The 21,699-nt window shown below is 47.4% G+C and overlaps 1 protein-coding gene across 1 annotated transcript in view; it reads right to left on the bottom strand.

Annotated features, from left to right (window-relative positions):
• slc60a2b (solute carrier family 60 member 2b) overlaps positions 1 to 18,588 on the bottom strand; it is a 29,280-nt gene extending 10,692 nt beyond the window's left edge. Inside the window, 4 exon segments of the mRNA XM_080192920.1 lie at positions 37 to 153; positions 2,710 to 2,878; positions 18,336 to 18,387; positions 18,389 to 18,588. Coding sequence (XP_080049046.1) covers positions 37 to 153; positions 2,710 to 2,878; positions 18,336 to 18,387; positions 18,389 to 18,528 — 478 coding nt within the window. The 5' untranslated portion in view covers positions 18,529 to 18,588.
• Between the last annotated feature and the right edge of the window lie 3,111 nt (positions 18,589 to 21,699).

Genomic DNA, 21,699 nt, shown 5'->3' with positions numbered 1-21,699 from the left:
AAGGGACAGTCGTGCATTTCAAAGGATTTTACTAACTTGTGTCCAGGAAGCCCATTGAAATTCCGATGAGGGACATCAATGCCATCAGTAGTAGAGCCTTCGTACACCACGGAATAGTGAACATTCCTAACGCAGTCATCAGCATCGAAATCCCTGAGGAGGTTTCCATAGGAACAGTGTCAACTACTAAGTCAGGATTCGTACAACACAGGTTCTCATATCTCTGAAGATTTGAGGCAGCTCAGATCCTCGAGTTGTTTCATTCATCCCTTTGCACCTGGTTAAAGTGTAATTACCTTAGTGAGGAGTCTGCTGCTAGTTAGGAGAGGCGGTTAATAGGTGAGCTTTGCAGGTAACAAAGATTTTGGCTCCACTGTTCATGTATAATGAGCAAATTGTGTTTGCTGTAAAGGTGGGATCGCATTGACTGCTTTCCTCCCTCAATAGCAGATTCATTTTAACTTGCCGATTTCAGGCAGCACCTGCTCACCAGTTTTCAATTCTAGACTGTCCAAGAAAGGTCAGTGAGGCAAAAATCATCTTTTATTCTCTCAAATGATCAGTGTGGGCGTGGATGCAGAATGATTAGCACTGCTGCCTCACAGCGCCAGGGACCCGGATTCAATTCCTGGCTTGGGTCACCGCCTGTGCAGAGTCTGCACGTTCTCCCTGTGTCTGCGTGGGTTCCCTCCGGGTGCTCCGGTTTCCTCCCACAATCCGAAAGACATGCTGGTTAGGTGTATTAGCCAAGCTAAATTCTCCCTCGGGGATTCTCAGTAACTTCACTGCATTGTTAATGTAAGGCTGCTTGTGGGATTATTAAATAAACTTTAAAATCAGTGCCAAGTGCCTGAAATTGGGGTTAGGGAGAGAGCAATCGACAAGGAAGAAATCCAGGGACTGGTGAAAGAGACAGAGAAATTAACCAATGGGAGAGGATGTCAAGGTGGTAACACTAATTCTCTCGGTCTGTACAATCCTATAATGTACCGACCCACCGTTTATAGTGGGTGTGTTGGTGCTAACACTAATGCTCATTATACATGGTACCAAACCTGCAGAGCTCACCTATTAACCACCTCCCATATCTAGCAGCAGTCCCAGCCAGATCCTCCTTGTCAGGTGGATTACACTTTAACAGGTCACTGAAACAGCTTGCGGACCTGACATGGGCTAAAATCTGCCAGCTGTGCCCATGTCCCACAAATAAATATAAACAAAATCAAATGGCACAAAAGGCAACCATTTGGCCCATCACACTCATGACAGCTCTTTGAGATTGTCAAACTGCACCCATTCACCGCTCTTCATAGCCCTGCAACTCTTTCTTTGAATCACTTACTGAATCGCCCAAAATAATCGGCACCATTAATCAACTGGCACCTTTGTAATCAACATTTGTGTTAATAGTTTACCCAATAGAAAGTGAACGATTAAACTGCTTCTAAATGAATGTCAATGCTGAAATCATACTGCCTCAGGTGTGACATTCAAATACTCATCATTAGGCAGTCAGCTTAAAATTTTCTAACCCAACTCAGACTGTGATCATTTCACACCATTCGCCATTCAGACAGTAATCGGTTCACACCGTTCTCCATTCAGACTGTGACCATTTCACACCATTCTCCATTCAGACTGTGACCGTTTCACACCGTTCTCCATTCAGACTGTGACCGTTTCACACCATTCTCCATTCAGACTGTGACCGTTTCACACCGTTCTCCATTCAGACTGTGACCGTTTCACACCGTTCTCCATTCAGACTGTGACCGTTTCACACCGTTCTCCATTCAGACTGTGACCGTTTCACACCATTCTCCATTCAGACTGTGACCGTTTCACACTATTCTCCATTCAGACTGTAATCGTTTCAAAGAACAAAGAACAAAAACAGCCCGGGAAACAGGCCCTTCGGCCCAACAAGCCCGCGCCACCATTTTAACATTACGAGTCCCCCCTCCACCCATGACCCTTATCTATGCTTATGGCATTCCACATTGAGGGAAAACTAATTTAGGGATAATTTATTACCACCAATCAGCCTAATAGCTCATCTTTGGGGTGTGGGAGGAAACCGGAGCACCCGGAGAAACCCACACAAGCACGGGGAGAATGCACAAACTCCCACAGACACCGGCCCAAATCCATGTATTTGCACAGCAAACAGTGATAGTCACTGAGCTGTCGTGTTGCCCAGCATCTGGTCCAGTTTAAGCGTACACTAACGACATGAAGTACTAGGCTACTCTCGAACAACCAAGAGCAGCCCTTGTACGACCCATCGCGTGTATGCTCCTCGTTGGACAAGACACCATTCTCCATTCAGACTGTGGCCGTTTCACCTCATTCTAGAATCAGAGAAGCATCGAATCCTACAGTATAGCAGGCCGTTCAACCCATCGAGTCTGCACAACCACACTCCCACCCAGGCTCTATCGCCATAATACCAAGCATTTACCTTAGGTACTCCCCCTGACACTTGGGATCTATTTAGCATGGCCAATCCAACTAACTTGCACTTCTTTGCACTGTAAAGGAAACCAGAGCACCCGGAGGAAACTCACACAGACATAGTGAGAACGTGCAAAATCCACACAGACAGTGTCCCAAGCCAGGAATCAAACCTGACACTGTGCCACCGCGCCGCCTGTGGTCATCTGACAAGACCATTCTCTGTTCATTCTTCTGCTGATGTCTTGAACTTACCAATTAATAAATGAGGATTTATGTGGTCAAAGAGTACCCCGCCAGTCAGGCAGCCTCCTAAATAGCCCAGAGAACGACCCACAAAGATATAGGAGATGTCACTGATATTTTTGTCAACGTTGGTTGCCAACTCTTTAAACGTAGGTCCCAGAATAGCAATCGTCATCCCCTGAGCAGAGAGAAGGAAAACAGTAGTCACTAGACATTATAGATGAGAGATAGCACAAGTAAGCAGCTTTCGTCAGCACTGAGCTGTTAACTCCACAATGCTCCTCAGTACCAGCTTAACCTGCCTCATGTCATCCCCACACCTTCTGCCTACATTTCCAATTTGCATTTTATTTTTCATTCTTCAGTTTTGCAATGTGCTTTTTTTTAAAAAAGTAGGATTGCGACAAGGAATGGGAAGACTTCTTTCTGGGAGTTTGGTTTCTTAGAGGAGAAGGGATGGGAAGGGAGTGTGGATCTTCCTTGGGAGAGCCTGTTAACCTGAGGAAACTCCAACTGGAGAACGTGACCAGGGGCTGAGCAATGATCATGAGAGGAGCATACTCAGGAAGTGAGGATAACTGAGCCAGCCCGAGAGAGGGGCTGAAGTTTCTTTGGCAGTGGAGTGCTGGAATAGTTACTTATTTTGTATTTTCTTTTTAGAGTCACACACCGATCTTTTGGCTGGAGGTGGTGGTGGTGGTGGTGGTGGTGGGAGGGTGGGGGGTGGGTGGAATCTGACTAGCACTCTCTTGTACGTATTTTTTTAAATTTTTTAGTCACAAGTAGTCTTACATTAACACTGCAATGAAGTTACTGTGAAACTCCCCTAGGTGCCACATCCCAACGCCTGTTCGGGTGCACTGAGGGAGAATATAGCAATGGCCAATGCTCCTAACCAGCATGTCTTTCGGGCTGTGGGAGGAAACTGGAGCACCCGGAGGAAACCCATGCAGACACGGGGAGAACATGCAGGCTCCACACAGACAGTGACCCAAGCTGGGAATTGAACCTGGGTTCCTGACGCTCTGAGGCAGCAGTGCTAACCACTGTGCCACTATGCTGCGTGTGAGTTGCGTCTCTTCAACACACTGGGATCAATGGGTTTAATCATTTGGAAGTTTAGAGCAAATCTGGGTTATTCTTCTGCTTTTATTTGATGTACCTGCCAGTCAGTCCCACAAGGAATCCGAGGCTGGGTTCCCAGACCAGGGGGCTGCTGTCCCTCCTCCCAGTCAGTCCCACAGAGTATCCAAGGCTGGACTCCCAGGCCAAGCAGCTGCTCTCCTCCCAGTCTCCACTTGCCTGCCCTCTGCCACCCTTCAAGCTTGTGCAGCTATTGACTATAAGCATAGTAAATGTGGTGTTTATGAGCAATCGAATCATTTGAAAAAAGTGGGTGCGCCATGGAATTGTTAGTCTCATTGAAGAGTGCCAGGTTACTGAAAAGGTTAGGAACAACTTGTGTAAAGGATAATAATCAGGCAGCACAGTAAAATTCCACCCTGTTACTGATTGTGATGCTTGGTATTTCTCTGGTGAGGGAATTGTAATCACCCGAGTTTACTTTAAAGAGTGAATCACACAAAATCAACTGAAAAAAATTGATGTCTCAGGCCCAAAATAAATAAAATGTTAATGTTTTGGAAGAAACAAAGGATAATAAAGATAATTAATACTTAAACGGAAAACATGCATCTTTCACATTCCCAAGTGCCCTCGGGCGGCACGGTGGCACAGTGGTTAGCATTGCTGCCTCACGGCACCAGGGACCCGGGTTCAATTCCCAGCTTGGGTCACAGTCCAAGTGGAGTTTAAACGTTCTCTCCGTATCTGTGTGGGTTTCTTCCGGGTGCTCCGGTTTCCTCTCACAGTCCAAATATGCGTGGGTTCGGTGGATTATAGAGTCATACAGTTATGGTAATTTACAGCATGGAAACAGGACCTTCGGCCCAACTTGTCCGTGCCGCCCGTTTGTTTTTAACCACTAAGCTAGTCCCAATTGCCCACATTTGGCTCATATCCCTCTATAGCCATTCTACCCATGTAACTGTCCAAATGCTTTTTAAAAGATAAAATTGTACCTGCCTCTACTACTAGCTCTGGCAGCTCATTCCAGACATTCATCACCTTGTGTGTGAAAAAATTGCCCCTCTGGACCCTTTTGTATCTCCCCCCTCTCACCTTAAACCCATGCCCTCTAGTTTTAGGCTCCCTAACTTTGAGAAAAGATATTGACTATCTAGCTGGTCTAAGCCCCTCATTATTTTACAGACCTCTATAAGATCACCTCTCAGCCTTCTACACTCCAGAGAAAAAAGTCCCAGTCTATCCGGCCTCTCCTTATAACTCAAACCATCAAATCCCGGTAGCATCCTAGTAAATTTTTCCTGCACTCTTTCTAGTTTAATAATATCCTTTCTATAATAGGGTGATCAGAACTGTACACTGTCTTCAAAGTGTGGCCTTACCAATGTCTCGTACAACTTCAATAAGACATCCCAACTCCTGTGTTCAATGTTCTGACCAATGAATCCAAGCATGCTGAATGCCTTCTTCACCACTCTGTCCACCTGCGACTCCACTTACAAGGAAGTGTGAATCTGTACCCCTAGATCTCTTTTTTCTGTAACTCTCCCCAATGTCTTACCATTAACTGAGTAAGTTCTGCCCTGTTCAATCTACCAAAACGCATCACCTCACATTTATCCAAATTAAACTCCATCTGCCATTTGTCAGCCCACTGGCCCAATTGATCAAGATCCCACTGCAATCCGAGATAACCTTTTTCACTATCCACTATGTGGGTGGTAGTCATGATGTGGAGATGCCAGCGTTGGACTGGGGTAGGCACAATAAGTAGTCTCACAACATCAGGTTAAAGTCCAACAAGTTTATTTGGTAGCACGAGCTTTCAGAGCCCTGCTCCTTCATCAGGTGAGTGCTGGGGGAGGCTAGGGAGGCTTGTATTCACCTGTTAAGGTGTACTCACCAAATAAACCTATTGGACTTCAACCTGGTGTTGTGAGACTACTTACTGTGACTGTCCGCTATGCCACCAATCTTGTGTCATCTGCAAACTTACTACCCATGCCTCCTAAATTCTCATCCAAATCATTCATATAGATGACAAAAACAGTCCCTGAAGCACAACGTTAGTCACAGGCCTCCAGTTTGAAAAACAACCCTCTACAATCACCCTCTGACCTCTGTCATCAAGCCAATTTTACATCCATTTAGCAACCTCACCCTGGATCCCGTGAGATTTAACCCTTATGCAACAATCTACCATGCAGTACTTTGTCAAAGGCCTTGCTGAAGTCCATGTAGATAACATCAACTGCACTGCCCTCATCACCCTTCTTGGTTACCCCTTCAAAAAACTCAATCAAATTCGTGAGACATGATTTTTCACTCTCAAAGTTATGGTGACTGTCCCTAATCAGTCCTTGCATCTCTATATATCTGTAGATCCTGTCTCTCAAAATACCTTCTAACAACTTACCCATTAAGATGTGAGGCTCACTGGCCTGTAGTTCCCAGACTTTTCCATGCAGCCCTTTTTAAACAAAGGCACGATATTTGCCACCCTCTAATTTTCAGACACTTTACCTGTGGTTGTCGATAATTCAAATATTTCTGCTAGGAGACCCGCAATTTCTTCCCTAGCCTCCCAGTGTCCCGGGATATATTTCATTAGGTCGCAGGGACTGATCTACCTTGATGCACTTTAAGACTTCTAGCACCTCATCTGTTATGTGTACACTCAACACATCACTATTATGGATATTTACGGATGCTAAATTGACCCTTTGTTTCGGGGCACTAGCTAGGGCAAATGCACGGAGTTACGGGGATAGGGCCTGGGTGGGATTGTGGTCGGTGCAGACTGGATGGACTGAATGGCCTCCTTCTGTACTGTAGGATTCTATGACTCCGATTTGAAGCACTGACACTGTTGCTATTGACAAAAGCAGCCAGTTTGCTGGCTGAGGAATGAGAGACCAGGAAAATTCCTCTAGTCCTCCTCTTCAGATGGTGCAGGGGGATCTTTGAAAGGCAGCACCGATAACATGGAAGCACTCCCTCAGTAACGCACTGGGGTTTTAACCTGGAATGGGAGCTCAGGGTTGAAGCTTGAACCCACCAAGGCCTTTTTGACTGAGAATGCTCTCACCAAGCCGAATTGAGAGGGGTTAATGGATGTTGTTATTTACAGTCACCCTCAACTCCTTTCCCCAGCCCTACGGAAGTGCACATGATGTTGATACCGCCTCTCACTAATGGACCCATCACAACGGAGCAAAGGCAACAAACACCAACTCTTTCAGCACCACTTCATCAAGGAAATGGCTTTTATTCTGATTAGAAGCATGATTGGAACTTATCCAAATGAGAATTAGCAGGTTTAATTGGATTAAGATCAAAATTGCAAAGCAAGCCTCCAGCAGGCTGGCTCACTTCACTCTGAAGTCAGGCAGCAGCGAGTACCAGAGCCTGCATACCTACATAGCTCATGCAACTTAATTCCTGCTCATTTAGCTACAACAAATGACCTTTGTCCTTCTGCTATGGAGGGGATGGAGCAGATTTCATGTAATGTCTGTGTGGCTGCCAATATGACAGACCACTGGCCCTTCACAATATGGTTCTCCCACAAGAGAGTTCCAAAAACCACATCAGCACCCCATGTCTGAAATCAACTCTGAAATTTAACTTGCAAAGTTATGGATTAGTATGCAAATAGTCTCAGTGTAATTGTATATTTGTATTTCTCTGCAGCTGAAAGAATTTCAGCAAAGATATAATTACCTGGGTTCTCTCATCATAATCTCTCTCCCCTCATCATCTTCCCACTGAAGAATAGTACCCATCCTAAAATAATCCTGGCCTGCTGCCTTCCATGGACTCAACCATTCTACCCAAAGTTCTAGTGGGCTATGTGTTGCATTGCATTCTCTCAGTCTGTCCCTGTTTTCTTGTCATTTCCAATTCCATTCCCAATAAAATACTCATCCAACTCGGATACGAAAGTTTTTTGATTTGATTAATGAGCGTAATGTGAAAAGTATTGTTTCTTGCAGGCTATACAGACAAAGCATACTATACATAGAGGAGGAGAGAGTGCAGGATGTAGTGTAACAGTCATAGCTACAGTGTAGAGAAAGATCAACCTAATGCAAGGTATGTCCATTTGAAAGTCTGATGGCAGCAGGGAAAAAGCTGTTCTTGAGTCGGTTGATACATGACCTCAGATTTTTGTATCTTTTTCCTGACAGAAGATGGTGGAAAAGAGTATGTCTGGGGTGCATGGGGTTCTAGAACATAGAACACTACAGCACAAACAGGCCCTTCGGCCCACGAGTTGCGCCGATCACATCAACACCTACCAATCCATAGACCTATCTATAACCCCCAATCCCACTAAATCCCATATACTCATCCAGAAGTCTTTTAAAAGACCCCAGCAAGTTCACCTCCACCACACTGACGGCAGCCGATTCCATTCACTCAGCACCTGGTTATGCTGGTTGCTTTTCCAAGGCAGCTAGAAGTGTAGACAGCATCAATTGGTAGGAGGCTGTTTTGAGTGATGGCCTCGGCTTCCTTCTTGCGATCTTGGACAGAGCAGGAGCTATACCAAAGATACACCCAGAAAGAATGCTTTCTATGGTGCATTTGTAAAAGTTGATGACAGTCATAGTGGACATGCCAAATTTCCTTGGTGTCCTGAGAAAGCAGAGCCTTCGGTGAGCTTTCTTAACTGTAGGCAGGGGGGACAGGACAAGTTGTTTGATTTGGACACCTAAAATCCAAAGCTCCCAACTATTTCTACTTTGTCCCTATTGATGTAGACAGGGGCATGTCCTCCACTGCACTTCCTTAAGTTGATGACCATCTCCTTCATTTTGTTGACACTGAGGGAGAGATTATTTCATTTCACCAGTTTCTCTATTTCTCTCCTGTACTCGGTCTCATCATTGTTTGAGATCTGACCCACTACAGTGATGCATCAGCAAATTTGAAAATTAAGTTGGAAGGGAATTTGGCCACACAATCATAGGTGTATAAGGAGTATAGTAAGGGGCTGAGGAGACAGCCTTGCGGAGCACCTTGTGGGAAAGTGTTAACTAATTAACTTTTTGGGGAATCTGTTGCACACTGGCACTATCCGGTGGTGGTGGTGGGATTATAGTTTTTGTTCACTAAGTGAGCACTTGCCTAGTTTTACCTGAATCATCCTCATCATTTGTTCTCTGAACATTTTTAGAATGTACTAATGTTCTTCAGGAAGCTCGATAGTCCCAAACAGTCCCAACTCTACATGTATCCAGGGTTGGATTAAATTAGATTAAATTCTCATCAAAGAATCCACTCTGGTATTCAACGAGACTTGATCAGTTTCACATTGACTGGAAATCTTTAGCGCAGTCACGAATCACACCAGATCCTTCCCAGATTTCCTAGCCATCATTTTCACCTCTATATGCGTCTTGACCTAACAAAATCACTCTGCATTAGTCAAAATTAAAATCCATCTGTTATTCCATAACCCTAACCCACAACAAGAGCAATGTTCAAATATTCTAGTTCTGCCAATCATTTCACTAACACAATGTGCTAATCTCGGAAGCAACTACCTCATTGACATCATTTTTAATGGTTCCTTAATAAAGTGAGATTTTGTTTTAGAAAAGCAGTGCCTCCTGTCACATGGCAAAGTGAAGCAGCCAGCATCGCAATAGCATCCACAGGAGACTCAGATAATTCACCTCAATTTAACAAAACCACAAATCCCTGAGTAGAAACGATTCTCAAGGCTATAAAATAGCTCTTGGCATCAGATGTCTGTCCGAAGCTGCCCCAACCACTGATCCCAGAGCGTGCTCACCGTCTTGTATCCTCTCCAACACTGCCTGAATAAACAATGCAAATCCTCCATCATATCTTCTCTGCACAAGGAGACAGCAACAAAGAGAAAGTGAGTTCCACAGGCAGGGCAAGTAATATGTGACATGTGCCCATGACACTGTGGGTAGCACTGCTGCATCACAGCGCCATGGACTCGGGTTCGATTCCTGACTTGGTTGACTGTGTGGAGTTCGCATGTTCTCCCCATGTCTGTATGGGTTTCTTCCGGGTGCTCCGATTTTCTTCCACAGTCCAAGATGTGCGCGTTAGGTGGATTGGTCATGCTAAATTGGCCCTAAGTATCAGGGAAACAAGATAGGGTAAATACATGGGATTATGGGGTTAGGACCCAGGTGGGATTGTTGTCAGTGCAGGCTCGATGAGCTGAATGGCCTTCTTCTGTACTGTAGGGATTTCATTACATGATTACATCACATGATGAATCTTTGTTGGCATCATGCATACATTCACTGTCCAATACAAAACACAGACCTATTACTTGCCATGTATATAGCTCCTAGATGGTCAGTAATGGAGCAGAAGTGCCAGTAACATACCAACAAGACTTCATCTATCTGATTCCTTACACAATTGACACCTCATTAACAAATGCACAACCAGTTAACACAAACTATTTGCATAAGTACTTCCAGAATTTGCCAGTAAAACCTACCAATTAAGCGCACCATAGTCAAATATTGTCATTATTTCAATCTAAATCTAAACCTGCTTTCGAATTCGCAAGATGGCAACACGGTGACACAGTGGTTAGCACTGCTGCCTCACAGCAACAGGGTCCCGGCTTGGGTCACTGTCTGTGTGGAGTCTGCGCGCCCTCCCCATGTCTGCGTGGGTATTCTCCAGATGTTCCGGTTTCCTCCCACAGTTCAAAGATGGGCAGGTTAGGTGGATTGGCCATGCTTAAATTGCCTCTTAGTGTCCACGGTTAGGGGGATTAGTGGGGTAAATATGTGGGGTTATGGGGTTGTGGAGATGCGCCTCGGTAAGATGTTGTCAGAGAATCAGTGCAGACTCGATGGGCCGAATGATCTCCTGCACTGTAGGGATTCTATGAGTTAACAATTGAAATCAAGCCATGTATCCCTACTCCTCACACTAATCCTCAATAAATCTTCAACTAGCTATGACTTTGCGCCGCACTAAGTGGAATCATGAAGTTCTTTCACTCACAAAGTCCACTCAAGAGCCAGAGAAAACAGTGCCACTCAGCACTTCTGAGGAAGCACAGTTGAGAGAGCCCCATCTAGACTCCATACTGGAGCACGACATGAGTCTGTGGGTCTTCTGACACTCAGTGCTCTGACCTGTCAGCACTCAGTAGCTGGTGTCACCAAGAGGATGGGGCTTGGGTCAAGGGTAGAGGAGATTTTTTTTAATTCATTCTTGAAACATTGGCATCACTGGCAAAGCCAGCCTTTGTTGCCCATCCCTAACTGCCCTTGAGGAGGTGGAGTGAGCTGCCTTCTTGAAACGCTGCAATCCATGTGGTGTAGGTAGACCCAAAGTGCTGTTAGAGAGAGCTCCAGGATTTTGACCCAGTAATTGCGAAAGAACAGCGATATACTTCCAAGTCAGGATGGTAAGTGACTTGGAGGGAACTTGCAGGTGGTGGTGCTCCCGTCTAACTGCTGCCCTTGTCTTTCTAGATGGTAGTGGTTGTGGGTTTGGAGGTGCTGTTTAAAGAATCTTGGTGACTTCCTGCTGTCAGTAAGCATCACTGACGGAGGGAGTGGATGGTTTGTGGATATGGTGCCAATCAATGGACTGCTGTATCCTGGATGGCTTTGAGCTTCTTGAGCGTTGTTGGAGCTGCACCCATCCAGGCAAGCGAGGAGTATTCTATCACACACCTGACGTGCCTTGTAGATTGTGGACAAGCTTTGGGGAATCGCAAGGTGAGTTATTTGCCAGAGGATTGCTAGCCTCAGACCTGCTCTGATAGCCATGGTAATTATATGGTTCATCCAGTTCAGTTTCTGGTCAATGGTGATCCCCAGGATGTTGACAGTGGAGGATTGAATGATTGTAATGCCATTGAATGTTAAGAGGTGAAGGTTAGATTCTCTCTCTTGCTGGTGACAATCATTGCCTGACATTTGTGTGGTGTGAATGTTATTTGCCATTTGTCAGCCCAAGCCTGGATATTGTCCATGACTTGCTGTATTTGGACATGGACTGCTTCAGTATCTGAGGAGTTGTGAATGGTGCTAAACATTGTGCAGTCATCAGCAAACATCCCTACTTTTGATCTTACGAAGGAAGGGATGTCATTGATGAAATAGCTGAAGATGGTTGGGCCTAGGACACTAGCCTGAGGAACAGCTGCAGTGGTGTCCTGGAGCTGAGATGAGACGATTGATCTCCAACAACCACGGCCATCTTCCGTTGTGACAGGTATGATTCCAACCAGCAGATGGTTTTCCCCCTGATTCCCACTGATCCCAGTTTTGCTCTGGCTCCTTGATGCCACACTTGGTCAAATGCTGCCTTGATGTCACCTCACCTCTGGGGTTCAGTTCTTTGGTCCACATTTGAACGAAGGCTGTAATGAGGTTGGGAACTGAGTGACCTTGGCAGAACCCAAACTGAGCATCTGTGAGCAGGCTGCTTGGCAAGTGTCATTTCAGTAACTGGTGTCACCAACAGGATGGGACTTAGAACATAAGAACATAAGAACATAAGAAATAGGAGCAGGAGTAGGCCATCTAGCCCTTCGAGCCTGCCCCGCCATTCAATAAGATCATGGCTGATCTGTTGTGGCTCAGTTCCACTTTCCCGCCCTCTCCCCATAACCCTTAATCCCCTCTCTTATCAAGAACCCATCAACCCGCTTCTTAAAAATATTTAGCGAGGCAGCCTCCACCACTTCAACGGGCAGAGAATTCCAGAGATTCACCACCCTTTGAGTGAAGAAGTTCCTCCTCAACTCCGTTCTAAACCGCCTCCCCTTTATCTTGAGGCTGTGCCCCCTAGTCCTACTGTCTTTTTTGAGCGGGAAGAGTCTCTCCACCTCTATCCTATCCATCCCATTCATCATCTTATACGTCTCAATGAGATCTCCCCTCATTCTTCTAAACTCTTAACAAGTACAAGCCTAGTTTATTCAGCCTCTCCTCATAGCTCAATCCCCTCAACTCCGGTATCAGCCTAGTAAACCTCCTCTGCACTCCCTCCAGGGCCAAAATATCCTTGCGCAGGTGCGGCGCCCAAAACTGCACACAGTACTCCAGCTGCGGCCTCACCAATGCCCTATACAGCTGCAGCAAAACCTCCCTACTTTTATATTCAATCCCCCTCGCTATGAAGGCCAGCATCCCATTCGCCTTCCTGACCACCTGCTGCACCTGCAAGCTGGGTTTTTGCGACTCATGCACAAGGACCCCGAGGTCCCTCTGCACCGTCGCCTGCTGCAGTTTTTCGCCACGTAAGTAATAGTCCTTCCTACCATTCTTCCTACCAAAGTGGACCACCTCACACTTGCCAACATTAAATTCCATTTGCCATTTCCTGGCCCATTCGCCCAGCCTATCTAGATCCTTCTGCAGACTCTCCACACCCTCCGCACAATTTGCCTTTCCCCCAATCTTGGTGTCATCAGCAAATTTCGACACCCTGCACTCGGTTCCCTCCTCCAGATCATCTATATAAATGGTAAATAGGAGGGTGGGGATAGAAAACTCAGTATGATTTAAAAGTAAGGGTCTGTTGACAGAACAAACAGATAAACACGTGTGCTGTGGATCAGTTAGTGTAAACTAGTAAATCCTCCGAGCCCCTTACAAGCAAGAACTCACCAAAGACAACACTTACATATTATTTACATTCATTATGGCTTGCCAATAATGCAGTATGCGTTTTATAAAATATGCTAGTTTGACTTGCCTGAAGCATGCCAAATATTAGAAACCAGTTCAAAAGTACCAGCTACTTGCTAATATTTGCGTTAAGAATCCTTAAAATAAACACAGGGGGAGAGGGAGTGATAGTGGAAATCTTCTTGAATCAGCACCAAGATTCAGCTTAAATTGAGAGCACCACAGCACTATCTGAAAGCTCACCATTCAACTGTCAGGTGACAAAAGAAGCTTCACCAGATTTCCGTTCCCAAAGAAACACAAGATTCAGCACTTTGACTTACAACAGGGTGGCACAGTGGTTAGCACTACTGCCTTACGGTGCCAGGGACCCGGGTTCAATTCCAGCCTCAGGTCACTGTCTGTGTGGAGCTTGCACATTCTCCCCTTGTCTGTATGGGTTTCCTCCGGGTGCTCTGGTTTGCTCCCACAATCTAAAGATGTGCAGATTAGGTGGATTGGCCATGGTAAATCGACCTTTAGTGTCAGGGAGATTAGCAGGACAAAAACGTGGGGTTATAGGAAAAGGGTCTAGTTGGGATTGTTGACAGGGCAGGCTTGATGGGCCAAGTGGCCTCCTTCTGCACTGTAGGGATTGTATGTATGAATGCGCTGGCTGTACGCAGAACTGAAGTTGACACTGGCTAGTTGACTATTGATGATAGCATGATCTTATTGAATGGCAGGGCGGGCTCGAAAGGCTAGATGGCCTACTCCTGCTCCTATTTCTTATGTTATGTTCAATTCCAGGAACTTGGCACTGATTTTAAAGTTTATTTGATAGTCTCACAAGCAGCCTTACATTAACAATGCAATGAAGTTACTGTGAGAATCCCCAAGTCACCACACGCCGGCACCTGTTTGGATACACTGAGGGAGAATTTAGCATGGCCAATGCATCTAACCAGCACGTCTTTCAGACTGTGGAAGGAAACTGGAGCATCCAGAGGAAACCCATGCAGACACAGGGAGAACATGCAAACTCCACAGTCACCCAAGCCGGGAAATGAACCCAGGTCTCAGCCGCTGTGAGGCAACAGTGCTAACCACTGTACCTCCGCGCATGGGGTTGTGGAGAGGAGACAGGGTCTGGGTGGAATTGTGGTCGGTGTAGACTCAATGGGCCTCCTGCAGTTTAGGATTCTTTGATTTTGATAAAGAATAGGGAGGTTAGCCCCAGGGTCCAGAATTATTTCTCAAATCAATATCATTAAAATCAAATTAATAGGACACCAACTCACTGTTTTTCGCGGTGTACTGTCATATAAACTAACCGGTTATATGGCAACTGTGACTACATTCCAGAAAAATTATTCCATTGGCTGTAAAGTTCTTTCTGACGTTGTGAAAGACACTTAATAAATGCAAGTCTACCTTTTCTCCCAAAACTCCCATAAACAATTCCTACAATGTGGACAGGTGGTTTTGTGGCATCATTCACAAACATACCTTCCACATAGCTCACCCTTCCATTTTAAATTAACAGGAGAAAACTCAAACCATTACCGAGTTAAATCATTATTCATTGGGTAAGAGCAAGTCACCTGACAGGCAGGGTGCTGCAGAATGCAAAGCACATGGGTGACAGGATGGGGAAAATCCTCCAGGAGACTTAACTCCGACAATTTGGCTTGCGACAGTGAGTTTGTGTGGCAGCGTGTGTGAGATACATTCATGCGAAAACTATTTTGGAATGCAATATGGGCAGTGTGCAAATCTATCACTTGTGTAACCAAGGGTATCACTACCCTTCCCAATGTGAATAAATATACAAGTAGAATCATGGAATGGTTACAGCAGAGGAGACCATTCAGTCTATCACCTCCATTCTGGCTCTCAGCACCCTGTATTCTTTTTCCTCATCAGGACCTTATCCGATTCCCCTTTGAAAGCTCCAATTGGATCAGTTTGAACCACACTCTCAGGCAGTGCATTCCACATCCTAATACTCACTGCATAAAAATTCTTTTTGTTCTTTTAAAATCAACACCCTCTGGTTCTCCACCTATTTGAAGAATGTTCTCATGAAGTTCATGATACCCCATCACCCATATGGGATGGCACGGTGGCACAATGGTTAGCACAGCTGCCTCACAGTGCCAGGGAGCTGGGTTCAATTCCTGGCTTGGATTACTGTCTGTGCGGAGTCTGCACATCCTCACCGTATCTGTGTGAGTTTCCTCCCATGGTCCAAAGATCTGAGGGTTAGTTGGATTGGCCATGCTAAATTGCCCCTTAATGTCAGGGGGACTAGCTAGGGTGGATGCGATGGGTTGTGGGGACAGGGTCTGGGTGGGATTGTGGTCAGTGCAGACTCAATATGCTGAATGACCTCCTTCTGCACTGTAGGATTCTATACTCCCAAGTTTGTGTCATCCAAATTCTGAAAAATGGCAAGGGGAGAGATTCAGACATTCTGCTCCCTATTTCTGGAAGATCCCATTTCATTTTTGTTAACAGGAGGAAGGGGGCACAGTATGAATTAGACAGGTAGAAAGTCAAACTCAGCAGGACATCTGAAACTTGTGCTAGGTTCACATAGATTCCATTCTCCCCGTTAGTCGGGTATCCCCATAGTATCAAAGTCACAGATTAATGAAGGATGCATAAATACTTTTGTCGGGCAGATCAGATCTGTTTAAATGTCATGATTTGAGATTATTTAAATCCTCTGGGTCCTCTGGTTTCCTCCCACAGTCCAAAGATGTGCAGGTTAGACAGGGGGGTGTTTCCATGCAGCCAGGTCAGCCCAGATAGGGAATCTTCCCAATCTGATCTTGCTGCCTATGTGGCAACAATCATGCCTTAAGGTCCTTAGATCAAATCGTAGTTAGAACACCAACTCCTGGGAACTCCACTTTCCTTCAACTGACCTTCAACCCAGAGAACATCCATTAAAAACTATTCTTCCCATCACATAACGAATTCCATATTCAACGTCTCTAGCTTTCACACCAGAAGCTGTGACTTTTCTCATAAACCTGTTGTGTGGCGCTGTATCAAACGAAAGTCCATGCATTGCACATTACTCCCATCGACCCTCCTTGAAAACGTCCAGCAAGTTAGTCAAACACTATTTCAATGGAAAGAAGAGCAAGAGGGTAGCCAGGGAGAGGGTTGGCCCACTCAAGGACAAGGGAGGGAATCTATGTGTGGACCCAGAGGAAACAAGCGAGGTATTAAATGAGTACTTTGCGTCAGTATTCACCAAAGAGAAGGACTTGGTGGATGATGAGTCTGGGAAAGGATGTGTAGATAGTTTGAGTCATGTTGAGATCCAAAAGGAGGTATTGGGGTTCTTAAGAAACATTAAGGTAGACAAGTCCCCAGGGCCTGAAGGGATATACCCCAGAATATTGATGGGCAAGGGAGGAAATTGCTAGGGCCTTGAGAGAAATCTTTGTATCCTCACTGGCTACAGTGGAGGTCCCAAAGGATTGGAGAATAGCCAATGTTGTTCCTTTGTTTAAGAGGGGTAGCAAAAATAATCCAGGTTATTACAGGCCAGTGAGCCTTATATCAGTGGTAGGGAAATTATTGAAGAGGATTCTTCGAGACAGGATTTATTCCCACTTAACAACGAATGAGATGGGAACAGAGGGATACGGTCCCCGGAAGTTAGTTAAATCAGGCAGCATGGTCGATGCAAGCTTGGAGGGCTGAAAGGCCTGTTCCTGTGCTGTAATTTTCTTTGTTCACAAATTGAGGCTGACTTTCCATAAATAACCCACATATATTTCTCTAAGTGAGTGAATCGTGGGTAATAATATAGGTAAAATCATAGCATCCCTACCGTGCAGAAGGAGGCCATTTGGCCCATTGTGCCCACACCAGCCAGAATCCCAGCCAGGCCCTATCCCCGTAACCCCACGCATTTACACTAGCTAGTTCCCTGACACCAAGGGGCAATTTAGCATGGCAACCCACCTAACCCGCACATCTTTGGTCTGTGGGAGGAAACCAGAGCACCCGGAGGAAACCCACACAGATACGGGGAGAATATGCGAACTCCACAGTGATCCAAGCCGGGAATTGAACCCGGGTCCTGGTGCTGTGAGGCAGCAGTGCTAACCACTGTGCCGCCACACCGCCCACATAATGCTGAGTCTCCACCACAACCCACCCTCATCGACCATCCCCCCAAACCAATCCCAACTACCCCTGCCCCCTCCCCAACCCCCTCCGTACTAAACACCCTTCCCACTCCCCAACAACCAAAATTAATCCCCCTTCCTCCCTTCTCTGTCTCTCCCCTGAATTTCTCCCTCACTCACAGACGCTGCCCCCCACCTCACCCCCCCCAAAACCCTCTTTCCCCATCACCCCCCCACAACCCCTTCACCACCCCCTCCCCCATTACCCCCCTCAACTCCCCCCTCCCCAACAACCCATTCTCCCTCCCAATATCACCCCCACCTTCCCCTTCCATATCACTCACTCCCCATATCCTCCCCTATCCCTCACAGACAGCCTCCCTCCCTCACTCCCTCTCCCCCCACCCACTTCCCCCCCCCACTCACCCACTCTCCCCCTCACCCCACTCCCCCCTCCCCCCACTCACCCCTCCCCACCCTCACTCACTCCCCCCCTCCCCACCCTCACTCACTCCCCCCCCCTCCCCACCCTCACTCACTCCCCCCCCCTCCCCACCCTCACTCACTCCCCCCCCCCTCCCCACCCCCCTCACTCACTCCCCCCCCCCTCCCCACCCCCCTCACTCACTCCCCCCCCCCCTCCCCCACTCCCCCCCCCTCCCCCACTCCCCCCCTCCCCCCCCCTCACTCACTCCCCCCCCCTCCCCCCCCTCACTCACTCCCCCCCCCCCTCACTCACTCCCCCCCCCTCACTCACCAGCCCCAGGAAGGCTCCACACAGAAGGCAGGTATCCACACAGCGGCCGCCGGGAGCCGGGGCCCGGGTTCACTCTGCCCGCGGCCTCCCCCGGCCTCTGGAACAGGCTGCCCTCCTGCTCCTCCTCCTCCTCCTCCCGCAGCGGCCCCGCGAACCGCACCTGTTTCCGGCCCCCGCCCGGGCGGCCCGGCATCGCCACACAGCCCGAGGCCCGAGGCCCCGTCCCAGCGCCGGCGGCTCGGCAGCACCGACTCCCCGGATCCGGGTCCCAATGGCGGCGGCGGAGGGGGAGGAGCAGCGACACCGCCCGGGAAACACCCCCCCCGGGAAACACCCCCCCCCCCACACACACAACCCCCCCCTTCCGGGAAACACCCCCCCCCCACTCACAACCCCCCCCCCTCCGGAAACATCCCCCCCCCCCGGAAACATCCCCCCCCCCCCACACACAACCCCCCCTTCCGGGAAACACCCCCCCCCCGGGAAACACCCCCCCCACTCACAACCCCCCCCCCCCCCCCGGAAACATCCCCCCCCCCACAACCCCCCCCTCCAGGCAACACCCCCCCCCCCCCCCCCCCCGGAAACATCCCCCCCCCTCACAACCCCCCTCCGGGAAACACCCCCCCCCCAAGAAACATCCCCCCCCCTCGGGACAACCCCCCCTCGGGAAACACCCCCCGGGAACATCACCCCCTCCCCCCAGGAAACACCACCCCCTCCCCCCGGGAAACATCACCACCCCACCCCCACCAGGAACATCACACACCCCTGGGGAGATATAACCCCCTCCCCAGTGAGACATTACCCCTTCCCCCCAGGGAAACATCCCTCCCCCCACCCCCCGGGAGTGATGGAGGTTGAGGGGTGACCAGATAAAAGTCAACAGGATTATGAGGGTCATGGACAGAGTGGATAGTCAGAAGCTTTTTCCCAGGGTGGAAGAGTCAATTACTAGGGGGGCACAGGTTTAAAGTGCGAGGGCAAAGGTTTAAAGGAGATGTACCAGGCAGATTTTTTATACAGAGAGTAGTGGGTGCCTGGAACTCGTTGGTGGGGGGAGGTAGTGGATGCGGATATGGTAGTGACTTTTAAGGGGCATCTTGACCCATAAATGAATAGGATGGGAATAGAGGGATATGGTCCCCAGAAGGATAGGGGGTTTTAGTTAAGTCAGGCAGCATGTTCAGTGCAGGCTTGGAAAAAGAATGTCCCCAATTGTGGGGGAGTCCAAAACTAGGGATCATAGTTTGAGGATAGGGGTGCAGTGATAGTGTTTTAGAACTGAGGTGAGAAGGAATCTCTCAGAGGGTGGTGAATGTGTGGCATCCATTACCACAGAATATAGTTCAGGCCAAAAAGTCTGTGATTTCAAGAAGAAATTAGATATAACACTTGGGGTAAAGAGATATGGGAGGAAGGCGGGGGGTGTGAAATCAGGATGTTGAATTTGATGATCAGTCATGATCATAATGAATAGCAGAGCAGGCTCGAAGGGCTGATACACCGAAAAACCCCAAGATATACAGCAGAAGCCGACTGGAATATACACCCAAAACTCCCAGGATATACAGCAGAAACAGTCTGGGATATACACCCAAAACTCCCAGGATATACAGCAGAAACAGACTGGAATATACACCAAATCTGATTGAAATACATAAATCCCTAGAGGAGTTGATAGGGTTGATATCAGGAAGATGTTTCTGCCTGACATTGATGGGACACAGTTTAAGAATTAGCGGTATACCCTTGTAAGATGGAGAACATTTTCTCTCAGATGGAGGTTAATATTTTCTCTCAGATGGCAGTTAGTTTCTAGAATTCTAACCCCAGAGCTCTGGAGTCAATGGGTAGAATTTTCCCATTTTTTGGCAAAATGTCATCCCAGCGGGAAAAGCTGATCCCAGCATATCAGCTGTGCTGCCGGCTTTCCTGCCAGATCTTTAGACACTTCGGAAAAAAGAATGAAAGGGATGGGCCCCATGACATTATGATGGTGGGAGTAAGGGTGCCCCAATGTAAATGAATACAAAATGTGAAAACACCATCTCCTCCCCCCACCCCCCACACAACCCGACCTCCCCACAATAGCACACCCCCGTCAGCTCATAATCTTGTAGACTTCTATCAGGTCACCCCCAACGTCCGTTGTTCCAGTGTGAACAAACCAAATTTCTCCAACCTCTCCTCACAGCTAATGCCCTCCAAACCAGGCAACATCCTGGTAAATCTTTTCTGTACCGTCTCCAAAGCCTTCACATCTTTCTGGTAGTGTGGGACCAGATTTGAACACTATATTCCAAGTGCGGCCTAACTAAGGTTCTATAAAGCTGCAACATGACTTGCCAATTTTTAAACTCAATGCCCTGGCCAATGAAGGCAAACATGCTGTATACCTTCATGACTACTTCTCCACCTGCATTGCCACTGTATACCCAGATCCCTTTGCCTATCAATACTCTTAAGGGTTCTGCCATTTACTATTTGTTTCTTATCTGTATTAGACCTTCAAAAATGCATTACCTCACATTTGTCCGGATTAAACTCCATCTGCCATCTCTCTGCCCAAGTTGCCAACAGATTTATATCCTGCTGTATTCTCTGATGGTCCTCATTGCTATCTGCAAATCCACCAACCTCTGTCATCCGCAAACTTACTAATCAAACCAGTTACATTTTCTTCCAAATCATTTATATATATTACAAACAGCCAAGGCCCCAGCACTGATCATTGAGGAACACCACTTGTCACAGCTTTCCATTCAGAAATTCACCCTTCCACTGCTACCTCTGTCTTCTTTGACCATGCCAGTTTTGTATCTACCTTGCCAGCTCACCTCTGATCCCATGCGACTTCACCTTCTGTACCAGTCTGCCATGAGGGGCCTTGTCAAAGGCCTTACTAAAGTCCATGTAGACAATATCTACTGCCCTTCCCTCAATCATTTTCATCACTTCCTTGGAAAACTCAACCAAGTCCATGAGAGATAACCTCCCCTTCACAAAACCAGACGCAACCTCCCCTTCACAAAACCATAGCTCAGGAAGGATGTGCTGGCCTTGGAAAGAGTCCAGAGGAGGTTCACAAGAATGATCCTTGGAATGAAGAGCTTCTCATATGAGGAACAGTTGAGGACTTTGGGTCTGTACTCATTGGAGTTTAGAAGGATGAGGGGGGATCTTATTGAAATTTAGAGGATACTGCAAGGCCTGGATAGAGTGGACATGGAGAGGATGTTTCCACTAGTAGGAAAAACTAGAACCCAAGGGCACAACCTCAGGCTGAAGGGACGAGCCTTTAAAACAGAGGTGAGGAGGAATTTCTTCAGCCAGAGAGTGGTGAACCTGTGGAATTTTTTGC

The sequence above is a fragment of the Carcharhinus amblyrhynchos genome, chromosome 7 (assembly GCF_965287045.1).
Source record: "Carcharhinus amblyrhynchos chromosome 7, sCarAmb.v2.hapA, whole genome shotgun sequence".
NCBI classification, from domain to species: Eukaryota; Metazoa; Chordata; class Chondrichthyes; order Carcharhiniformes; family Carcharhinidae; genus Carcharhinus; species Carcharhinus amblyrhynchos.
Note: the sequence above shows the minus strand (reverse complement) of the source record. Positions and strands in the feature narration are given on the sequence as shown.